Below are 23,921 nucleotides of genomic sequence, written 5' to 3'. Positions count from 1 at the left end.
ATCTATCTATCTATCTATCTATCTATCTATCTATCTATCTATCTATCTATCTATCTGTCTGTCTGTCTGTCTGTCTGTCTGTCTGTCTGTCTGTCTGTCTGTCTGTCTGTCTGTCTGTCTGTCTGTCTGTCTGTCTGTCTGTCTGTCTGTCTGTCTGTCTGTCTGTCTGTCTGTCTGTCTGTCTGTAGTAGAGATAGATAGAATAGATAGATAGTTGAAAGTCTTTTAGTATATTGCTGCTCCCAAAGGTTTTTCATCTCAGAATAAGGCCACACTCCAACTGATGTTTACCCAGCTTTTAATTATTAATAGCCACACAGGAAAACTTATTTTGCCAGCAAACATCGTGAAAATCTGTTAAATACACGATATAAACACAAGTGAAATTGCATTTTCAAAATTAAACATATAAACAAAAACAGAATATATAAACCGTGTGCGCCTTCTGACCAAACATGTAGGAGGTTGTTATTGTCCATATTGTCCATTTTCACTCTTTTTTTGTTCCGGACGAACTTGTTTTCTGGCTCATGTCCATAAACTAATGCATATATGTTTTAATTGGTCATGCGCACTGCATGCACAACTCTAGATGTAATACTTAACACCACCAGTAGATGTCACTGATGGCAAATTTTTAATTATTTTTCCTGTGACATCTAAATATACTGTACTTATTTATTAGCCTTTATTTAACCAGGCAAATCCCACTGAGATCACAGATCTCTTTTGCAAAGGAGGCCTGGGCCTGAAGGCAGCCTAACATGCATGTTTTTGGTCTGTGGGAGGAAACCGGAGTACCCGGAGAAAACCCATGCAAGCACGAGAAGAACATACTCCTCTCATAAAGACCCCAGGTCCAACCTGGGATTTTAACCCATGACCTTCTTGCTGTGAGGCAACAGTACTAACCACTGATCCACTTAAATAAAAGTTCTCAAATTGTGCAAATATAGACTAGAACACTGTTTTTTACTAATTATTGCTATAATGTAAATAAAGTACAGGAGAAAAAGACGTGTGATAAAGAGACAGGTTAACAATAATCTTATAAACGATTCTCGACCTGCCATTGTGTATCTGTTCCTCCTTCCTATTCTTCTAAAACCCAGCCAGTCGACGCAGATGGCTGCTGGTCCTGAGCCTGGTTCTGCTAAAGGTTTTTTCCCTCATGATGGAGTTTTTCATTTCCACTGTCGCCTTCATGCTTGCTTAAAATGAGTCTGTGATGAAGTTAAACTCAAAGCAGTCTGCTCCTCAGATAAATAATGTTACTAACTTACTTTTTATATGAATGAATGTTTTTGTTCAGTGCCCTGAGATGACTTCTGTTGTGACTTGGCACTATATAAATAAACTGAATTGAATAGAATAAATGTTATATGTTATATTTATGACTTGCTGGGTTTAGCTGGGCATTGTTGGAAAAAGTTTTATATTGTAAGGATTTCATATGATTTATGTGAATGCATGGATTCTACAGAACTGCCCTTGCATTCATAAATTGTTTTTTTGAACAGACTGATAATTTCAAGAATAAATATGTGTTATGAATTGCTGAAACATACTTTCTTGCATAACACACATTCAAACAAACAAAAGGGGCATACAACCAAGTTTCAGTTGAGTGTTTAAAAATTTGCTACCAAAACCCCAAAAGATCTATAGGAAACCTGTAAATGCTGCTGTGTTTTTGTGGGAAAAATAAAGTATAGGAAACAGTAACAATGACTTTATCATATGTGTAAATGCATTAGATCAGTGGTCCCCAGAGTTTGAGTTGAGACCCTAATGTGAATTGTGATGGTTTCCTCATAACATTTACAAGAATGAAAAGAAGTTATAAATATAAATATAAATAAAATAATAAAAAAATAGATTTTGTAGCTGATTGTGTCTTCATTATGCCCTCGAATAATAAAGTTATTAGCAAAGATTGTCTATTTACACCCATTATAGATGGGGTCAAAAGTCTTTAATATAAATAAATTTTACATAATTAAAAAAATAATAATAAAATGAGCAAAAAGGAGCATGTGAAAGGCTTTACAATGTATTCTAATATTTATTTATCAGTGACAGCAAAAACAAAAAGTAGATTTATCACCCAATCCTTTTAGTTTTTACACTGAAATCAATCTATTTTAAAGCTAAACGAACAAAAACATGTTCTTGAAAAATCTGTAACTTTCAACTTTTTTCATTGAGAAAAATGAAAGTAAATAAAATGTAATTACCGGTAGTTCCTTGTGTAAGAACAACAGGTCCAAGATGAACACAATGGAGTACTATGGTGCCGAAAGCTCCTCAAATCAGAATACAGGGTCTCATGAGGGTGTTTCTGTTATAGATTATTATTATAAATTTAAGAAAAAAACTGGAGTCTTAGGAACAAGAAATAAAAAAATGTACATGATCACTTAAATAAATATGGTGCAAATTATTCTAATTTTGCATTTATTCACATCTTTCCTTTCAGCACCCAAACAATTACAAGAACTGTATAAATTATGCAAGTTCATGCCTCTGAAGTAAATGATCAGTCTTCATCGCAGTGTTTGATGTAAACTGTTTCCATATTTATTCTCCCTTTCTGTACATGATGTTTTTTTAAAACTTTAGAACAAAAGAACAAATGACAATCTCAAATTATACAATGACATAAACATGTAAAGAATCATACCTCCTAAGGTCAACATTTGCACAAGTTAACACGTTATTCAGATCAAATTTAAATTTAAGTAACATGATTTGGAATATAGAAGTAGCAAAAAATATGGGGGAAAAAAACAAGCAAACTAAAAATATATATTTAACAAAAATTATACGTAGCTACTAAAATAATTTGTTAGAGCTGAGCGAGGTAATAAGATCATTGTTATGCTTGTGGTTTTTTAAACACTGTCCAATGAAAGTTGTATCATCTTGAGTTCTTGTCTGAATCCAGACCATAATGGCTTCTGTGCTTGATGTCGAAGTACTTTTCCAACTTTTTAAATCGTCGTTTCCTCAGTCGGTCTGTGTCTTGAATGAGCGGAAATGGGAAGATCAGAGAGGCCCGCTATTGCAAACAATGCTCTGCGCATGCGCGCTGTGAGGTAACCGAAGAGAAGAGCAGAGCTCGCGCTCGTCTATGAACAATTTGGGGACGAAAAAAGGGGTAAGTAAGGAACACGAATGATTCATGTCTGCTTCGACTTCCGACAGGAACCAAACCAGGTAGATTTTAGCGCAGGTCTCTTCTTGAACCTGTCGGTGATGAATTTAGGTGGTTTGGATAAATCGCATCCCTCCCTGCGTGCTCTGGTTTTAATTAAATCTGCCTGTCAGTCCAACACAGCTAGCTAACCACTTCCAAACAGACACACCCAAACCAGCGTGAAGATGAGCTCTAGCATCCACAGCTCACTGTACACATTCATGTTGTCGTTTTAATAATTGTTGTGGGGTTGTAGCGGGCGGTGGCGCTTTGTTAGGAATTTTTCTGCTTCACGTCGACCACGACTCATGTAACACTGGGCCAGCGTTCGCCATTGACACTTGAAGGATGTTTCTTGTTGATACAAAAAACACTCTTAACCCCAGTCTGAGTTGCCATAATGCTGGGTTTTAATGGTGGATAATGCTTTATATATTGCCATAAGGATGTTTCTGCTGTGTTTATTATTTAAAAGTCCACAAAAATGCTCCTTTTTTTCATTTGTGGGTTGGTTTAATGTATTTTAACCCCCCTGTGCATCAGTTGGTTTAAAGTTATAAACTGTGAGTTTTACTACTTTCTGCAGATAAATCACCCCTAACACCCTGGTGGGAATCATGGGGAGTGGTAAGTTTGTTGACTTGCAGTTTTCACCACCTAAACAGAGACATTTTGTAAACTTAAATCACGTGAGGATTTAATCAGAATCCAGTTCTTTTTCTGTTGTGTTTAATCTCAACATTACTCAGTGCTGTGCGACTCCTTTTGGTTTTCATTGTTGCGTTGAAAACGGCAACAATCCACATTCTCTTCTGTGTTTTAAAGATACTTTTCCTGTTTTTGTCTGGATTTGTGTGTGTGTGTGTGTGTGTGTGTGTGTTGAACACATCCTATGTAGTTGTGAGTCACGTTTGACGCTGTTTCTTGTTAATCTTTTTTGCACATCAAACATCCACCCCCAGGGCACATTGTGGCATCTTGTGTGGCATTTTTGTTGGAGGGTTTTTGTTCAGCCCAGTTTATTTGTTTAGTTTCTCTTATATAGCACATGGATGAATGCCTAAATCACATAAGCTTTTGTTTTTGTGCAGAAATGTAGGCACTAAGCAGCTTTAACCTCTACAGCTTTTGTTTTGATCTTTACTTCTCTTACATTTCCTTTTTCTAGCCTCTTGCGTTTTTTTTTTTTTTTTTTTGGTCCCAATATATTGGTCTTTTTGCTTATTTCCTCACGTTTGCTTCGTCTCGCATGCAGTTTCACTTGTATTCTTGATTTTCACGCCTTTTTTGGTCTCAGCTCTTTGTTTTAATTGTTTTATTTTTCCTCATCCACTGTTTCTCACCCTCCTGTTTTCTAACCCCCTCGCCGTGCTCATCTTGTGTTGTTCTTTTAACAGTGTTCCTGCCAGCGAACGCAGCCCACTCGTTACTGAGGCGGCTGCGGAGGGCCAACTTCCTTTTAGAGGAGATAAAACTAGGCAACATCCAGCGAGAGTGTCGTGAGGAGGTCTGCACCTATGAGGAGGCCCGCGAAGCTTTTGAGAATAATGAGAAGACGGTGAGAGGATAGGAATTAAATCTCTTGAGACGGCTTTGTTTTATTTTTCTATGTCTTTTAACAGAAAGTGTACTAATTTGTTCATGACCAAATATAGTTAGTTTTTATTCAACAAAACTGGAAATTGTTTGAGCAAGTCAGCAGTAGTGATTATGTAGCATGGAGTAATTTTGTTCAGATTAAGCAGCGACCTCTAAAATAACAAGTAAGCAAAACCTCAAGTCTCCAAAGTTCCTTAATGACCCAACTAAACAGCTGTAATAAACATATTACAGAGTGATATGAAAACAGCTGATTTCAGTGGATGTAGTCTCCATTCAGGACAATAAGGAGACTTTTCGATAGCCTACAAATTGAAATTGTATTAAGACATACTGCTAGGGACATGCTATTTTTAAAGAGGGCTTCAACTACATGCTCATGTATTATGTCTTAGTTTTTACTCCCATCCCTATCAGTTTTATTTCTGGCTTCTAAAAGCACAAAATGATGGATTAAACGTTTATCCCTTTTTTACAGTTTATGTTTCAGGCATTGTTTGGCCAGTTTGTAATGGGCAGTGCTTCTTAAGTCAGATCATACGGTACAGCAGAGGACAAATCGCACAGTCACCTTCAGGATTTGTACAGAAACCTAGATCCAGCTACTTTGCTTTAATTTATTTATTTAAAAGTACAGAAAATGTCTGTTTCTAAAACCAGTGCACCGATCTGCTGCAAAAATCCATTAATGATTATTAATACAGTTGTGTGTCCGAATCCAGCTGCCCAATATGAAAAGGGTCAAATGTCTTTTTAGAATAATATTTTCTTGTGTCCATCAATCAAATCCTTTAACAAAAGTAAATGCTTGTGGAATGTGAGTGTTTTTGTCATGAAGGGATTTTTATCAACAGGAAGAACCGCCTGGTGAACACCAGGGGAGACATGTTTGTGAAACCATTGTGAGGCCACAGTACAGAGGGACGTTCAGTCATGTGATCTCTTTTTGTTCAGGAGCTGTTGTCCACTTCCTTTGTGTTGGAGGAATTCACATAAAAACAATTCATGAAGTAGGGAGGGTGTGTGAGACTCAGTTTTATGAACTTTTACTCAGTTTTTGAAATAAAGTTAAACTTTTTGTAGTTTTGACTCCATATCCGTCTTTCAAAGAAAGTTCAGGCAGGTTAGGATGGTTCTGGATGGTTTCTTTTTTTTTTGTTGAAACATTTTGTCCTTCATTCAAAGAACTTCATCAGTTCGAGGAGCCACAACAAACTCAGAAACCATCTTATCGGCAGCAAACTGGTTGGCCCACTATGAGTGTGCTGCTTGTGGGACTGAGTCTGTTGTGGCTCCTTGGCCTGATGAAGTCCTTTGGATGAAGGACGAAATGTTTCAACAAAAAAAAGAAACCTTCCAGAGGACCTGACTGAACTTTGTTGGATTTTCTACCTGGGTTATTGAGCATGAACTTTGACATACATGTCTTTGTTTTGACTCTGCAGAAGCGCTTTTGGGAGGAATACGTTCGGGAAAGTAGTCCACCTGGAGGACTGAATTCGGTGGTGGGCGGGGCTCAGTCTCTCTACGTGATTGTGCCATTGGTGCTGGTTGGGCTCATCGTTGCTGTCATCGCCATCACCGCGTGGCGCTGCCACTCCCGAAAACGCTCGCAGAACAGCCCCGGCCTGGGACACTCTCATCACAACCACGTCCTGTCAGTGGTCTCTATGGACCAGTGGGGGAGGGATTACCATCACGGTGACCAGTCTGAACTCAGCATCCACAGCAGCCCGGTCTTTCCGGGTTCTGAGGTCACATCAGGGAGGGGAAGCGCAGGAGATCCGCCGCCATCTTACGAAGAGGCTGTGGGACATACAGATGTCCAAATAGAGACGGAGCCTCCTCCCCAGTATGAGGATATAATGAACACCAGCTCTAGCAGAATAATCAGCGGTCAAAGGAAGTAAATACATTTTTTCACTACCATCCAAACTAAGGTTCTAACTTACACTAAGACTGTCTTATTGATTATCAGTGCTACTACTGTGGAATCACCAGCCTTCCTCGTCCAACATGCACAGCAGAAACACAGTAATTGCCATTTCAGTGGACTAAAGCGATCTTTGCTGTTTCCAGCTCTGCTGAGATTTGCACTAACCTTTTATCACTAAAATGAAGCAAAGGCAAGAAGGATAAGGTGATACCGGAATACATAAACCAACACCTCAGCTTCATTCCTTTCAGTTGGGTACTTTTCTTTTAGTCAGTACACATGATACATGCTGCAGGTGTGAAGGACAAAGGTTTTTCTTTATGTTCAAGGGACAACTATTCCAGGTGTATAGGGCTTGGATTGATGCTTCTTTGTAGATTAGTGACAATTTTTTAGACATTTTTGGCTAACATCAGATATAGTGTATATTTTGGAGCATCTTTTAACTTTAGCCACTTTTTCAAATTATTTTAAGCTTTTATCTATTGCTGTTTATTTCCAGACTTTTAAATTTTGCATTAATTCGTGTGCAAGGGTTGGGAAAAGAATACTCAGAATTTGGCCTTTTGTTCAGACTAACTTTACTTCACTCAAGTTAAAGCACAGGTTTAAGCTTACATTTTGTAGTCAACTGATTTAATTTTAGTTAAGTTCTTACAGAAGTTATCTTAAGGTTAAAGTACAAAGTTTTCAGTGATACCTGCTGTTTTGTGTCAGCAGAGTACACCTTTTGTTTGTTCCACCCGTGCATATTGTATTACAGAAAGTTTAGGACCAAACCACACAGAAGAAGGTATTGCCTAATAAGCAAAGCTATGTAAAGTTGGAGAACATGATGTGAATTTCCTCATTTACTTTCTACGTTCCCATCAACACTTCAAATTATTGTTGCTGGTATAACAATGTCTTCATGCAGGTTCAAATGTTTACCTTCCCAAACAAATGCATCGGCCCAACCTTTTCTAGAGATCTGACCAGTAAACTTTAAGAGGTGCTGCTTTAAAGTGTCATTTGTGCTCATTATTTCAGTAATTCATGCAGCTCGACCTGCACGTGAAGTTAGAAGTCTGCCCCGTTTGTTGACTGTCAGACCTCACTGGCCCACAACCACCTGAAAGACAGAGCTGGAAATGTCAGGCAAGATAGAAGCTATAGGTTAAAAAAACCCACAAGGGATGATTTTGTAGTAAATGTCACTATGGATAAAGTTCATGTTTAGCATGTGTATAACACCTCTACATACTATATATGTGTATAAATTTTATGTGTGAGTCTCCAAAAGATTATTTCCTGCATAGGAATTCAATGAGTACATTGATACTAATGTAACTGAACTGCTGCAACTTGTGAAAACACTAGGAAACCTTTTGTTTAAGTTTAAAATGATTTCTTTGATGAAACAGGAAAGCTTGGTTTTAAACAGGAAGCATCACTCTCAGCATTCACAATGTCGGAGTGATTCTGGGTGCTCCTTATCGATATGCAAGATTATCTAAATGCATAACATTCTAAACCAAATGCACCCATCAGATCCTCTGAAATGTCTTACCATTCTACTCTGCAAACACTTTAAGCACTGATTTAATGTTGTATTTGTATGTGACCTGTGAACCTCATCGTTTACTTTGCTACTGAACTGTGCTGGTACTCACTTTCATTCACTTACTTTCCTGTTACATCGTTTTTACAATGCCTTATTAAAGAAAATGCTATATCAAATTAAATATAAGGGAACTTGATAGAAATGTGTAAAAGTTTGAATTATTGATAATAAAATATACGTCACACTAGTTTGCTAATTACTCAGGTTTCAAGCGCCTCTTGTTAGGGTTTATGTTTGCAATAGCTTTTTAAAATTTCTAATCTACTGGATATCCATGATTATCACAAACAAAACACTGGATGATGTACTGATTGCCTCTGGTAAAACTAAAAGACTGTTGACAGTTGATTTGGTACTAAAACATTACTCCAAATGTAGAAAAATACAAATGTTAATGGTAAATTAACACTAAATTCCATATACGGTAGAATACCCTGAACAGTAGTCTTGGTAGACACATTGTCCTGCCTCTGAATGGCCACCTGAACGGTGATCTGCTGAAACCAGATCCAAACTCCATGTATTGTTTACCACCGTTTAAAGCGAGGTGACTCATTAACCACAACTGAGAGCCCAACAACAATGTAAATAGGACTCAAGAGAGGGCAATTAATTAGTTTGAGACTCGGCTTGTCCAAACAGCTTTGAGCAGACAAGTGGTTTTAAAAAGTTTGATTTATTGATAATAGACATCAGTAGTGTCATGCACATAGTGGGTTTGTCTTTCCCTTTCAGTGCTTCATTAAAAAAACAGTAGAAGAAAGTGTTTTGGCAGCTTGAAACAAAGTTAGAAAAACAATTACTAAAGGGAGCAAATCATCAGAACAAGAGGACCCAGAAGCAGGTCACATTTAAAAACATTGTATCTGGTCTTTATTCTTTCAGAGAAAATGACACAAACCTCCTTCATGAATATAATCTCATTTTGTAAAGTTTTAACAAGGCTGATCTGACAAAACAAACAAAGAAAACTGGCCAAGAAAGTAAATTATCCTCCTAACTTCAGCACGTGATACTTTGATAAATGGTGGTTATGTCAAACAGGTCACAGCTTGTAAAAAAAAAAAAAAAAATCTTAACAAAGGAGATTAGAAAACCTGTGAACCCTGCTCACACCCACTCCTTTGGGTTTCGGAGTACCTCCATCATCTCCGCCTCCCGGGAACCTTTGGCAGGCTTGTGCATGTACTCCCACCTGAGGAGGAAAGGTCAGTTGGTTACTAAGCAACCACACAGCCCATGACAGGCACCCAGGAGCAGGAAGGTGTCTTACGTGGCAGTGAGGGGGAGGGACATGAGGATGCTCTCAATTCTGGAGCCAGGTGTGGCCAGGCCGAACTTTACTCCCCTGTCATACACCAGGTTGAACTCCACATACCTACAACAAATGCATAAAATAACCTTCATAAGGTTTACAGAGCATTGAGCTCAGATTTAGATAAGCAGAGTAATTTTAGAGAATACAGTTAAAGACAATCATAGCATGCAACAAAAAAGTTTAAATATTTACATTTCATCCTCAAGATAAAAACTTCTCAACTCTTTCTATTCACATTTTTGACCACTTGTTTATTGTAGTAGTTTGGCTTTAAAACAGTTTTAATTGCATAATATATATATAAAAAAGTTTTGTTTTAATTGTGCACAACATACACCATATTAAGTTGAACACTTAAATAAATAAAAAAACCTTGTTTTATGACAAACATCACAGACTTAGCAGGCAGGAATTTATCCCTGCTTTTTATCACTAAATCTTCAAAACTACAAAAACTCACAGATTAGACTAAGCCAGAATTCATTCATTTTTATATATTTAGTCTATTCCCACCGTTCACTTTATTTAATTCATTGAACCTTTGTGTGAGGATCTAATTTAATACTGTACTTCCTCCCATTCAAGGCATTAAGTTCCTCATGGAGAACGCGTGTTGCACCAGGAGCTGCTCTGGCTTTGAACCAAACAGGCAGCTGATGAAGTCCAAGTCGAAACTCATCGAGTAAATAGCAAATACAGTAGTCCCTCTTTCGCTACTTGGCAGTTCAACTTTCATGAACTCGCTCTTTCGCAGTTCTTCAAAGTAAGACTGTACACGCAAAAAATTAATTGTACATGACACTTGATTGTCAACTTTAATATTACGCACATGATTGGGACAGTATGGGATACTGTACAGTAAAATGATAACGAAAAAATTAAATACTTAAGAAGGCACTGCCATTTTTGTAGTTTTCTCTCAATAAGCCTACACTGTAACTCCGCTCATAACAACTACATTTCCCAGAAGCCAACAGTGACCCACGCAGAAGCCCTGTTGCCTTCTGTTGAAATACTAGAGGAAAAGTTTTAATCTGATCGGAAAAAGTTCAGTCCTTATTCATACAGTGACTTTGGCGACCAGCGGATGCAGAGAGCTGCACGAACCCACCGGGAACTGGAGCAGAACCGGACCTCCAGACTCATCAGTGAATCAGAGCTGCGAGCCAGCCCATGAGGACATCCAAGCGGGGAGGCACCGTCGTAGGTTCGGCGTGGTCTCTGGAGCCCACCAACTTTTTTCATCCAGATTTGGACTCAAATCGGACCACCGTCTGGTCCCATGCTGGCCATCCGAAAGTCCAGTTCCCTCCAAAATGCATTTTGGTATTCAAGGGCTGCACAGAACTGGTCCAGAACAGAAGCAAAACCGGCAAGGTAGGTCTGCTAGACCGGAACCGAGCCACTGTTCCTGCAGAGCTGGTGAGTAAAATTTTGCAGTACTGTGCAGTTAAAATTAGATTTAAATGTTTATATCACTGTTGGGGGCAGCACGGTGGCGCAACTGGTAGAGCTGCTGCCTTTCAGCGAGCAGGTCCCTGGTTCAAATCCCAGTCTTTCTGGGTGGAGTTTGCATGTTCTCTCCGTGCATGCGTGGGTTTTCTCCGGGTACTCCGGTTTCCTCCCACAGACCAAAAACATGCATGTTAGACTGATTGGCGACTCTAAATTGGCCCTAGGTGTGAGTGAGAGAGTAAATGATTGATTGTCTCGTTTGTCTCTATGCGTCCCTGTGATGGACTGGAGACCTGTCCAGGGTGTACACCGCCCCTCGCAGTGATTGCTGGACACGGGCACCGGTGACCCCCATGACCCAAAATGGAAGAAGCAGGTAAAAGATAATGGATGGATAGATCATTGTGGGCTTCGTTGCTGCAGGGTAGGTCTGCAGAACAGGAAAACGAGCCCGACCCAACTGGAACCGAGCCACTGTTTCTGCAGAGCTGGTGAGTACAAAGGCATTACTACTCACTCAGCTTAAAAATTTAAGTTGAGTGAATAAACATGAAGTTATTTTGATTAATAAACTCCTGTTAAATAAACTTTTGCTTTAGTTTAGTTGATTTAAATTTATTAGTTGACTGAAATGTTTTGTTACGTTGTTTCAACTCAGAACTGGTCAATTCTACTTCGCAGATTTTCACTTACTGCCGGGGGGGGGGGGGTCGATTTACCCACGCGATAAACGAGGGACTACTGTACTCAAAACAAATTATACAACGGAAAGGCAGTAAGAATAAATTACACAAATACAACCATTTTCACACAGACAACTTCAGATATATTCTGGAGGTTAAAAAAAAAACGGCTTTGGACGAGCCAGCTCCATCCTACAATTTGTGATGCTTTACTGAGCTAAAGAGGCAAAACAGAGCAGTAACTGTGTCAATAAAAGACAGACAAGTTCTGAGACTTCAGCTAGTGATGTAAGAAATAAATCATGATCATCTTGGGCTCACCTCCCTCGCCGTATCTGCTGCCAGTTCTTCTCCTCTGCAGTAAAGGAGTCGTTGAGATGTTTGTAGACGATGGGAAGATAACAGGGCACCACGGTGCGTGCACAGCTCTTGACAAAGTTGAACGCTTCTTCTTGATTCGGTGAGTCCAGGTCGTCAAAGAAGATCCCACCTATGCCACGGGTTTCTCCCCTGTGGCGGATGTAGAAGTATCGGTCACACCTGGGGAAACAGAATAGAACAGCAAGATTATACACATTCCAGGTGAAGTTAAAAGTTTACCTGAAAAACACTAAGGTATAGCTGTTTTGTTAATATGTTATATTATTCTTATGTTTCACTTTTAGAAATTGTTGGAAAAGTTTTACTATTTAAAAAGCATCATCAGATAAGCCACACCCATCCTGTCCACACCGGCCATTCACTGCCTTCCACCATTGCTCAACGGTTTTTCTGCATCTGCAAGATTTTTGGGAGCGACTTCCTCTTATCACAGTACAACAGATAGGATACACCCGTTGTAATATACACGCATAAAACACTCTAGAATCAGTCCTGTAGATGAATGTGGGCTCTTATGCACAAACACACATCAGTGCAGTGTGGCACACACAGGTTTGTGTAACTGTACCATTTTTTGAAGTCAGGGTAATACTGAGGGTGATGCTTGTCACACGCATCTTTCAGGGTTTTGTGGAAATGAAGACCATCTTCTTTATTAACATACACAGGGGTCAGATCTGTTCCTCCACCAAACCACCACTGCTTAGTGCCTGAAGACACACACACACACACACACACACACACACACACACACAACAACAAACAAAGACCAAGAAGAAGTAAACAAAGTTCATCATTCATTCACATTCTCAATGGTGTCGCTGACACCAAGACACAGCTGCTGTCATAAAGGACGGACGCTCACCATCTTCCTCTTCGATCTCGAAGTATCGGTAGTTGAAGTGCACTGTGGGTATATGGGGGTTCTTTGGGTGGATGACGGAGCTCACACCCATGGCACAAAACGGCAGCTTACCTGAAAGAAACCCAAAGCACACCACAAAATATCAAACACAGCTGCGAGAACATCTGCATGCATTTGCATCAGAAGATTTATTGATGAAAAGTATCATCAAGAATTAAAATGAACGAAAAGCTAACAATTGTAAAGTAAAACTCACCATCTTTCCCTTTGAGGACTTTCCCTCTGCTCCTCATTTGCTTAGCAGCCTCCTCAGTCAGGTTCCCAAACACCACCGACACATTGACCCCGGCCTTCTCAAACACTTTCCCATCCTGCATCACACAGCTGATTCCTCCACCACCTGAAGCACACAGACAAAAACACATTAATAACTTTTGTGGGAAAGCCAAGTTGTTGCCGTTTTTAATGACTCAATAATATAAGTCTCACCTTCCTTCCTGTCCCACCGGTCTACGTTGAATGTCCCACCGTCCACCTCCTGCAGGGCTTTACAAAACTCGGCCTGAGTCTCCATGATCAGCATCTCCATCTTGGTGCTCATCTCCTCCTTCCTTTTCTGCAGCACACCGATGTCGGTCACCGGAGCGGACATGAACCCTCGGCATCTCTCCACGATGTCCCCCTCTTCTTCTTCTTTCGTCTTCTCAGCAGCTCGGGGGACCCTGGTAGCCATCTCTGCCCGCTGGAAGTGATCAGCGTTGGCCAAAAACCCGACTACCGCCGCAGCTGCAGTTACCGCGGCGGCTCCGCTGAGCGCCAGCACTCCCTTTCTGGTTCTTCCTGCTGCCGACCCGCCTGCGGTCCCACGGAACATGAACCGTGCGCCTGTACCCCTGGAAAACCATCTTGCTCCCGGAAATAGAGACACTGACGGGCTGTGAGTGGCGCATAAAAACCAGCCCGAGTCTCCTGAATTAGCAAGACCCTTAAAATGTGAACTCAAACATCGTCTTGTGGTCTGAGCGGTTTTCTTTACCGAAAAGAAGACGATAGACGTCATTTTTTAGGAGCTATACGTTCTAGCAGAAACTAGATAATAAGTACGAACCACTCACATTATCAGAAGTTTTGTCTACGTGCTATCAGTCGTGTTTTAAAACTGTCAACTGAAAGGGGCGGCAGTTTCCGACCGCAGCATTATGGGTAACGTAGTACCTAGCTGTTCGCGTGACGAAGAACTTAATACTGAAACCTTATATTAAACATCAAGATCCAGAATGCACCATAGAAAAACACTAATGTTGCATTCAATGACTTTTATTTTGCATCGGGTTTTTTTGTCAAACGCTCACTGATTCAAGGAAAGTACCAGCAGGAAGTACCAGGCTTTCCCCTCTTCAAATGGATTAGAAAAAGAATTGGCTATTAATTTAATGTAGTTTCTATTATTTCCCATGTTTCTAAAATAAAATCGTTTATCCGACAGTCTTTCAATATCAAGTTTATATATAAAACTTTTTTTTCAGTGAATAATCAAAATTTGATTTAAAATCAGCTTGCTGTTTAGGATTTTTCTGGCGTCCCATTAACAGCTTTTAAAAATTATAAGTGTTTGTTCAAGTTCAAGGTTTTATTTTTTGTCATTTTTGTGAGTAGGCATTTGCCACGAAATTTGAACGGTTTTAGGCTACATTTTCTCTACTTACGTGTTTTTTTTTAAATATATATATATTTTTGTTAAACAGATTTCGGTTCGAATTTTAGAGCACCTTATCTTTTTTTTAAAGGTCCTACAACATCGCAAAAAAACCAAACAAAAGTTTGACTAAATTGTTTTCTTTTGTTTCATAATGTGCTTAGGGGTTTTATTGGTATTTAGCATTATTTCAACTTTACCCTAGTGCGCATGCGCACTAGGGTAAAACGTGTTGTCGGTTACTATGACGACAGGCCTAATAAACCTTTTAGGGCTGTAGACACTGGAAGCAGATTATGTCCACAGGTGCTGCTCCCCAGACAGCCAAACAGTATGTGGGCTGGCTAGTTATATTTACCAAACATACCGACAAGGTTTATTTGTTTTAAATTCCGTATCGCTGTTCGGAAATCGTTTACTGCGGGAAAACTTCTCGGTGAGTTTAGAAGCAACGATAGAAACAGCAATTTTCTGAACCTAACGATAGTTAAAAATTAAAAAAAAATGCTGACATTTTTTTGTACAGGTCGCTGAGTTTCCATTTCACCTCGGGCTTTAAAATGGAAAACGATGTCGAATTTTATATGGTTTGCCTCGAAGGACGTGAGAGACGTACTGAGTTACACGCGCATGCTGCAAGAATTTAATAAATACAATAAAAATAATTATATAATAATCGTGTACCCATAACCAGAGTCCTTGCAGCAGGTCAGAATTTCTCATTTTAACACTTAAGGCACCTCAAGTGACCAAACGTGTACATTCTGCTTATTTGCTGTTTTTGATTCTCAATATTTCAGTTTAATAAAATAAGAGGCAAATACTGAACATAATAGCCAGCAGATGGCGACAAATCACAGTCTCTTTTCATAAGGTTGGTGAAGAGTCAAGGAGGACTTGGCAAACCCTAAAGTTTCAACAAAATGCCTGGATTCCTTTTAATACAAAGAAAATTGTAGCCTGCACTTCAGGCAGCTTCATCTGCCTTGGTCATTGTTTTTTTTTTTTGTTTTGTTTGTTTTTTAATCAGCGCTGTTCCTCATGTGGAAAGCTATAGCCATTACTAACAGTGCTGCCAATTGTTAGTCTTATTCCAACAAAACAAACACAAATGAACAACAAACAAAAAAAATGTATTGGTTTGCATTGATTTGCTTTTTGATGCAACTTTTTTTCAAAAACAAAAGTTAAAAGTTGTGATGTTAAATTTTAATACAGTATTATTCTTGAAGCTACATGATTTAAACAAGATGTTATATTTTGAGATTTGGCTTCAAAGTTCAAAGGTCATGAAAAAATGTCCAAAAATGAATTCAAATACATATATAAAATTAAGCTTTATAGAGATCACATAATCCTAGGCATGTCAAACTATTGTTACTTTCATGTTAAGCAAATGATGAAAACAATCTTTCTGTTTTCATTTACATTTCTTTTCAGATTATGACTGAGGCTGCTTACACAAAATCCCAGGAGGAGTATGAGGATGACTTTGAGAAGGATCTGGACTGGCTGATCAGTGAGGAGGACCGGAGCGAGGACCCGGTAAGTCTGACTTTATTATCAGAGTCAGAGATTCTTTATTGTCATTCGCACCTCATGTGGTACATGTGGTGGAGCGAAATTATGTACACAAGGTCCCAGTTACATCCAACAATAAAATGTCTAAGAAAAACAGTAATAACATCTAAGATATGAACTAAGAAAAACATCAACTAAATATACACTAAGCACTCATAACATAAAACATTGAACATCAGCACAAACATGAACATGAGTCTGTGTGAGTGGAGTGGATGTGCACGCATGAACACATTAACATTGAAACAGATCAGCAGCAACATGAAACAGATCAGCAGCAACATGAAACCGATCAGCAGCAACATGATGTGGTTTTTCACAGTGATTATTCTAGTTAGAGATTCATGAGTCTAACAGCCTCAGGGTAGAAGCTGTTCCTCAGTCTAGTGGTTCTACACTTAATGCTCCTCAACCTCCTTCCTGAGGGGAGTGGGGCAAAAAGTGTGTGTGCTGGGTGAGTGAGGTCCTTCATGATGCAGGTGGCCCTCTTCCTGCATCTGGAGGTGTAGATGTCTGTGATGGTGGGGAGGCTGATTCCGACAGTCTTCTGTGCAGCCTTCACCACTCTCTGCAAAGCTTTCCTTTCTGCAGCTGTGCAGCCTCCATGCCACACGTTGATTCTGGAGCACAGGATGCTCTCCACTGCACACCTGTAGAAGGAGGTGAGGACTGAGCTTTCCAGACCTGCTCGCCTCAGCCGTCTGAGGAAGTAGAGTCTCTGATGAGCTTTCTTGATCAGGCTGGTGGTGTTGTTGCTCCAGCTGAGGTTGTCATTCATGTGTACACCCAAGTACTTGTAGCTGGAGACCACTTCCACCGCAGATCCTCTTATGTTCAGGGGGGTGTAGGTGTTTTTGTTCCTTCTGAAGTCCACAATCATCTCCTTTGTCTTCTTCACATTGATGTGAAGAATACAGTAGAACAGTATACAGTATTCAGTAGAAATGGACACGCACAATTTGGAGCTTCGTTCTACTTACTGCAGACTGTGTACTGAATGTGTCACTAACCTCCAGAGCAAGTGTAACAGTTAATCGTGTTGAGTTACACAACCTGGCACATCTCAGTGCTCGCATGTGAAACCAATGCTAGACATGTGGTGGCATACCTTCACTGTGCTACCGCTGGGTGCAATATTGATGAGCCAACAAGCATATCTGTTATCACAGATCCCTATAACCAGCTAAGTGACTGATGGCGATTCATCGACATTGAAACCTAAGCAATGTATATCTGCCCTCACAGGGTTCTGACTATGAAGACATAGAGGCAGAAATTGACAAAGAGTTGGAGAAAGATGAGAAAAAACAAGGAGGGCAAAAAAATCAAAAGAGAGGCCATACAACAGACCGTTTGGAAAAAGAAGAAGAGAGATGGCCCTCTCCAATGGATCCATTAGAGTATGACTCGGACAGAGACAGCTCGAGTAAATCCCCTCCTGTAGTGCCACCTCCTCCAGAGACTGATGACCAAACAGAGGAGGAAAAGAAGTACATATTGGAGAAGATCCAGCAGGCTAACAGGGAGCTACAGGAACAGGAAATTCCAGACGTGACAAGACGAAGGCGACTTCATTTTAAGGAGACGCTGGTGGACATGGTGGTGCCTCCACTCCGGTTTGAGACGGTTGACAGAAGGGACGAGGTAGAAGGAGAGAAGGGCCCCAAAGAGAGAGCCAAGGTTGCAGATGCAGACACTGAGGTGTCAGGGAAACTGTCCGAGTTAAAACTTTCCCCTCGAGATGAGAGCAGGAAATACAAACGATCGAACAGCGAGGACGATTCAGAATCTAAAGACACCAAAGTGCTTGTGGAAAAGGATGGGAAGTTCGACCTCGTTAGCATGAACGAGGTGGAGAGTAAGGGCGTCCTCCCTCCTATAGCAAACAGTTTCAGTGACTGTTCACACTCTTCACCACGCATCCAGCAGCAGGCTGGGAAGATCCACAGTTCCTCCTCCTCTCCTCAACTTCTTGTCGGCTCTTCTTCCTTCCACCTGGGTGCGGACAACCCTCGAGCCCCCAGACCTCCAGCTCAGCCCAGGTTCAGACCCAGTTCAGCCAGCCACAGCCAGAGAGACATCCAGAGGAGGAACAGCAAGAGACGGGTGCAGTCTGCTACAGGAGCACCGTGCCAGACCTACAGCCTGTCCTCCCAGCAGAAGGAGCTGCTGCAGAGGATCCAGGAGAGGAAGGAGAGGCTGGCCAAAGAGGTGGGTGGTGTGTTTAGTTTGTGAGGTTACAGTAAATCAAAAAATATAAAGAAATCTAAAACATATTCTCCTGAAAGTGAGTCTGGACTTAGTAACTTTGTTTACTTACCTGTTTACTTGTTTGTCCTTCTCATCTGCTCGTCAGACAGAGCAGAGGAAGCGAGAGGAAGAGGAGCTGAAGCGGCAGGAGAACGAGCAGGCGTTCAAAAACTGGCTGATGAAGAAAAGAGAGCAGCTTCATGAGGAGAAAAGGATCCAACACGCCCAGGAGATCGAGAGAATGAACTCTAAAGTATGAACACCCAAAAGTCACAAAATACAAACGTAGTTAAAATAAGTTAAAATAAATAAATACCACTTGTTATCATCCATATCCAGACGGTGCACACGCCCATTTACCAGAGGCTCAGTCAGGTATCTGCTTTAAAGCAAAATATTTCCCAACTCTGCAGTTGTGGGGTGTAAGGTCATTTACCTTTGAGTCCCCCAAAATGAAATTAAAGCAAAAAGTAAAACAATTAGCAACATAAAAGACGTGAACTGGACACATGCGCAATTAAAAAGTATCTTTGAATTTTGAATTTTTGAAATGAGATTGTCCAGCAAAAAACATGTTTTTTCACATTTGTTCATACGTGAAAACAAAGTGCAGAGTCTCAACGGAAACAGGAAGAACCTTCTGGACATATCTATGGAAGTAACAAGTAATAATAATTATAAATGCTAAAGAATGCCTGATCATCACTATTATCCCAAATTTATTGTGCTTAATAAATCTTTCCATAAGGGCCAGGAAAACTTACCCATTCACATATTTTTTCTAGACATTATAGGGGAAAAAAAACACTTGCGTCATGAAATATGACAAAGAACTGTGAACAATGTAAGAATAAAACATTCTAATTATATATTTTTTAAAATTCCTCACAGAGAGACTCCAGTGACCCGGATGAGGCCTTCCAGTCGTGGCTTCAGAGGAAACGTGATCAGCAGCAGAAGGAGAGGCAGCTGGTGGAGCTCAGGAAACTGGAGGAGGACAGTAGTTACCTGTTGCACAGCAGAGAGGAGTGTGAACACGCCTTTAAACTGTGAGTTCCATCCTTTGATTCAAGATGTGCTGAAACTGTAGTTGTCAATACAATGAATAAAGTTACATGTTCACACCTGAACATTTTACATGACATAGCTGCCATGTGATTCTTCTGGGACAAACCTTCTGTTTCCACCCTGCTGCAGTCTGTAATGTACACAAGCATCCTTCAGTGATGCAAGACAAGTAAACCAAATAACTAATTAGGGTTGTTTTTTTGGTTTGTTTCCAAGTTTGCAGGTTTGTTCTCAGAAAAATGGGTTCATCATGCCACAAAAATATCATTGTTATATATTATTTCAGTTCTTTTGAGTGCTTTTTTAGTTGCAGGGAGCATTGAGTGACTATATAACCTCTTATAGTTTAGGTTTATTTATCATGCAGCTGTCAACACATCTGGAAAGTCAAGAATTAGTTACCGGTATATTTTTCATTTGCAAACCATCAGACATACCAGAAAATGTCTAAGTTACTGAGGCAAAGCCCTCTGTCACTGACCTGGTTACACACCTGGTTTTTATCATCATGTTAGAGCTGAGCTCACTTTTAATGGCCACCATCCTCTTCCTTTGCTCAGCTGGCTGAAGAGGAAGCGGGCAGAGAAGCGAGCAGAGCAGCAGGCGGCTCGGGAGCACTCTCGCAGGTTGGTGCTGGAGGAGCGGCGGGCTCGACGTATGAGGGACCTGATGTGCACGGTGAATGAAACCAAACCTTTCAGGTTCACAGAACAGCTGGCCTACCGCTTCTGAACCAAATGGACCCAACAAACCCTCTCGTTCCACACGTCTCATGCCCGCCATCAACTGGAATTTCTTCTCATTTCTCTGCTGAAACACAGACCCAGGCCTGTTTGTGCATAGGATTCATTTTATTTCATCAAAAATAAATAACGAGGAAGTACGCCACAGTGACCTCTTCCCAGTGTAAATATCCTAACGTATTTTTTTCTATCTCACTACAAAACTGTTTTACATTTTGTGTGGCTGCAGACAAACCTTTCTTCATACACAACCTGCAGCTTCAGTGTAAATGCTGAAGTGTTCATTTGCCTTCTGTCAAAAATTTTTGATCACAGTCTTATGAAGTTTTACGACATGTGCAATAAAACTTTGTGTTTCACACAAAGGTTCCTCCCCTTTGACTGGATTTTATCAGAAAAAGGTCACCGGAAGAACGCTGGATCATATTTAATATAAACCAATGGTTTTTGAGTAACTTTACTTAATTTTTTCATATATTTCGTAGTGGTTTTGATTTTTCTTTTTGGTCATGCGTTACAAACTAAGCTTTTAGATGAAGTTATTAAATAATAGAGCAGCACAGTTACTGCCTTTATTATAAAACTGAAGTTTAAAAACCACAAACATGTTAATACTCTGTATCATTTTAAATGTTTACAGAAAGAAATGTAGTAATAAATGAAATATGTTGCAAATCTGCAAAAAATATTACTGATTTAATAAAAAGACCGGTTGCCTTCTGTCCAAACACATTTTAGAACAAACACCAACATTAATTATTCATTTAAATATCATTTTTAGTTGTGATGCTTAATGTAAACATGTAAATAAAATAAACAAAAACACATTATCAATAGTTTGTTTTAATAGGCATGTACCCATAAATTTACTTTTTGTTACAGTATTTCACAATTAAATACAAAAAGTGGATAATTTCTAGTTAGTTTAACTCTGTAAAAAAAAACAAAAAACAAAATCAATCTTTTACATTTGGATTTACAGTGCATCATCATCATCATCATGATTTCAACTATAAAAAAAAACAAAAGATGTACAAACACATATTCCTTGAAACAGGAACGATTGGCATCTTTTATGAAAAAAGTTATTTTTTTTCCACAATAAATGCAGACAGCAGCTGTCGAATATTAAAAGACATAAATTAAAGCAAAACAAACAAACCAGCTTATCATGTCTTCAAATCAGTGAATGAATAGTCCCACATTATGATCCAATGTTACAACAAAAACATTCAAAAGTAACCGAAGACATATTTTTTTTAGGTTTAGACTTTGACACATAAAAAGAGTATCTTCTTAGCAAATAACATGTTTTAAAAAGCTATGGATGAATGATATTTTGGAATTAAAAAAACATATCATGTACTGTCTACTTTGAAAACAACTATGTATTATCCAACCTTGTGACATAATGTTAGTGAAAACGTACGTGACAGTACTCCTGACAATGATATGAAGTATGTTAAACTGAAGACCAATAGAAATAAGATTTCTTTAAAAGATTGGCACATGATGTTTTTGTTTTATTTATTTAAACACGTTTAAAAGATGCTGAGTGCAGAAACAAACAGTGAAACGTCATCTTCACAGTTCAGTAAGATCGCAGGTATGACTTACACAAAAAGATCCAAGGGTCACACTCAAGTTCTGAGAAAACCACAAACTGACAACATTAACTATTATTAACGCAGCACTTCAATCAGTACAAAAATAGAAATGTTCTGATACAAAGGTCTTTTAATAAATAGTAAAATCATAAAAAGGAGTTTCATTGGAGAGAAGGGCGGGCGGAGGTGATTTTATTTACAGCTCATCTTTGGGGTTGATGTTGAGGCCTTGACCCCAAACGGATTGCGTGTCTAAAGCCTGGATCACCTCATCTGCCTGCAGTCTCTCCTGAACAAAAAAGAAATGGGAGAGTCGAGAATCAAATGAGACAAACAGAAAAAATACCACAGTTATTACGATTTATAATAGGCATTGGAGCTATGCCAGTTCACAAATTTTTAGATGTAGCTCTTCAGTGAAGTTTATTACTTTAAGTTATACCACAATGATCACCATTTAATAAAAGTGATTTATTATAGTAGTAGAGAACTTTCAGTATGTGCTACTGTGAACATAAGTATGCCATTTTACTTAAACACAACAGTGATGTACATGTTTTCATTGGGAGTGAATTCAGGGCCCTCACAAATGTTTTGCTGCAATAAGACAATGATTCAGACAAAAAATAAAGTGCAATAAGAAAGAGATTTCAGACACAACACAGCTGGATTTCTTACAGCTGGCTAATATATATACTGTATATTGTCGTGAATAGGAACAACAAAACATAGTACAGAAATAAATTTTAATCTGTTGATAAGATGCAACACTTGAATGTGTTGGGTTTGTGTTTCCTAGTGTCTGGTCCCATCTTGTGTTGTGTTTATGTCTTGCATCCCCTGGTCCTCAGCCTCTGTCTTTGGCACCTGTGATTCTTCATGTCTTCACTTTGTCTAATTTGTGTTTTATGTATTTAAGCTTGTGTGTTTGTCTTCCTTGTTGTCCTGGCATTACCATTGTCTCCTGGTGATGACCTGTCTGCTCCCTGTGTGATCCAAGACGTTTCATGTAAGTTTTGCTGCCTTGCCATGTTTTTTATTTTGTAAATAAACACTTTAGTTAATATTATTCCTGAGTTCTCGACTGCTTGCCTGCACCATTGGGTTTACCAGCACTAGTTTATGACAGTATGAAACGAGGTGGACAGAGACACCATTTACCAGTTCTCTGTAGAGTGGGTCCAGGGTGAACCACAGAGCCACAGCACATCGCTGCCCACTGGTGACGGCCTTCACACCGTGAGGATTCTCCCCACCTGATGAGAAACCCACCAGCCGGCCACACTTTGGTTTCACTGACGCCTGAAAGGAAAGACAAGAAAATACGAACAGAGTGTTTAGACGTCACTTGAATCCATCTCTTGTGATTGTTTTACATAATGGGACAACAATTATGCTCATTTTCCATGTACAGTATATATATATATATATATATATATATATATATATATATATATATATATATATATATATATATATATATATAATGTGTTTTGTTATGTGTTGTCATCATTGTACAGTATGTTCCCATACAATGGTGAAATTGTCTCTCTGCATTTAACCCATCCACCACCAGTGGTGCCATGGGCAGCTATAGAAGGCGCCTGGGGAGCATTTGGGCATGAGGTGTGCTGCTCAGAGACACCACGAAATGTGCAATGACTGGGGATCGAACCTGGGACTTTCAGGTCCCGGGTCGGCTGCCCTGCCTCTGCCCCATCTCGGCCCCCTTAAAAGCTCCACCTTAAGAATTCGGCGGTTAAATTAAAATGAAAAAAAGGCATTTATATATACAGTAGTCCCTCATTCATCACGGGGGATCCGTACCCTGAAGATCCGCAATACGTGAAAAACCGTGAAGTAGGAATATTAGTACAAGTAGTAGTTTATATACATATATATATATATATATATATATATATATATATATATATATA

The 23,921-nt window shown here is 39.5% G+C and overlaps 4 protein-coding genes across 4 annotated transcripts in view; 2 read left to right on the top strand and 2 right to left on the bottom strand.

Moving 5' to 3' along the window:
• Nucleotides 1-3,088: 3,088 nt before the first annotated feature.
• On the top strand, nucleotides 3,089-7,157 carry prrg1 (proline rich Gla (G-carboxyglutamic acid) 1). Its single transcript, XM_037674624.1, has 4 exons — nucleotides 3,089-3,160; nucleotides 3,786-3,826; nucleotides 4,597-4,757; nucleotides 6,244-7,157. The coding sequence occupies exons 2-4, from the start codon at nucleotides 3,817-3,819 to the stop codon at nucleotides 6,706-6,708; spliced, it is 636 nt and encodes a 211-aa protein (XP_037530552.1). The 5' UTR covers nucleotides 3,089-3,160; nucleotides 3,786-3,816; the 3' UTR covers nucleotides 6,709-7,157.
• A 1,879-nt stretch (nucleotides 7,158-9,036) lies between these two features.
• Nucleotides 9,037-14,169, bottom strand: cpox (coproporphyrinogen oxidase). The gene is made up of 7 exons (XM_037674623.1): nucleotides 13,529-14,169; nucleotides 13,296-13,439; nucleotides 13,040-13,150; nucleotides 12,743-12,884; nucleotides 12,115-12,333; nucleotides 9,611-9,715; nucleotides 9,037-9,532 (listed from the first exon to the last, which is right to left on the bottom strand). The coding sequence occupies exons 1-7, from the start codon at nucleotides 14,097-14,099 to the stop codon at nucleotides 9,448-9,450; spliced, it is 1,377 nt and encodes a 458-aa protein (XP_037530551.1). The 5' UTR covers nucleotides 14,100-14,169; the 3' UTR covers nucleotides 9,037-9,447.
• A 2,009-nt stretch (nucleotides 14,170-16,178) lies between these two features.
• ccdc181 (coiled-coil domain containing 181) lies at nucleotides 16,179-20,374 on the top strand. Its single transcript, XM_037674622.1, has 5 exons — nucleotides 16,179-16,280; nucleotides 17,562-18,527; nucleotides 18,673-18,819; nucleotides 19,458-19,615; nucleotides 20,195-20,374. The coding sequence occupies exons 1-5, from the start codon at nucleotides 16,179-16,181 to the stop codon at nucleotides 20,364-20,366; spliced, it is 1,545 nt and encodes a 514-aa protein (XP_037530550.1). The 3' UTR covers nucleotides 20,367-20,374.
• Nucleotides 20,375-22,160: 1,786 nt separating this feature from the next.
• The window catches only part of p3h2 (prolyl 3-hydroxylase 2), a 55,269-nt gene continuing 53,508 nt past the window's right edge, over nucleotides 22,161-23,921 (bottom strand). The window contains exons 14-15 of the mRNA XM_037674621.1: nucleotides 23,146-23,286; nucleotides 22,161-22,273 (exon numbers count right to left, since the gene is read on the bottom strand). Of these exons, the coding sequence (XP_037530549.1) occupies nucleotides 22,181-22,273; nucleotides 23,146-23,286 (234 nt within the window). The 3' untranslated portion in view covers nucleotides 22,161-22,180. The remainder of the gene's footprint in view (nucleotides 22,274-23,145; nucleotides 23,287-23,921) is intronic.

The sequence above is a fragment of the Nematolebias whitei genome, chromosome 3, assembly GCF_014905685.2.
Source record: "Nematolebias whitei isolate Nwh7 chromosome 3, NemWhi1, whole genome shotgun sequence".
Classification (NCBI taxonomy): Eukaryota; Metazoa; Chordata; class Actinopteri; order Cyprinodontiformes; family Rivulidae; genus Nematolebias; species Nematolebias whitei.
This window is presented reverse-complemented; position numbering and strand designations above follow the sequence as displayed.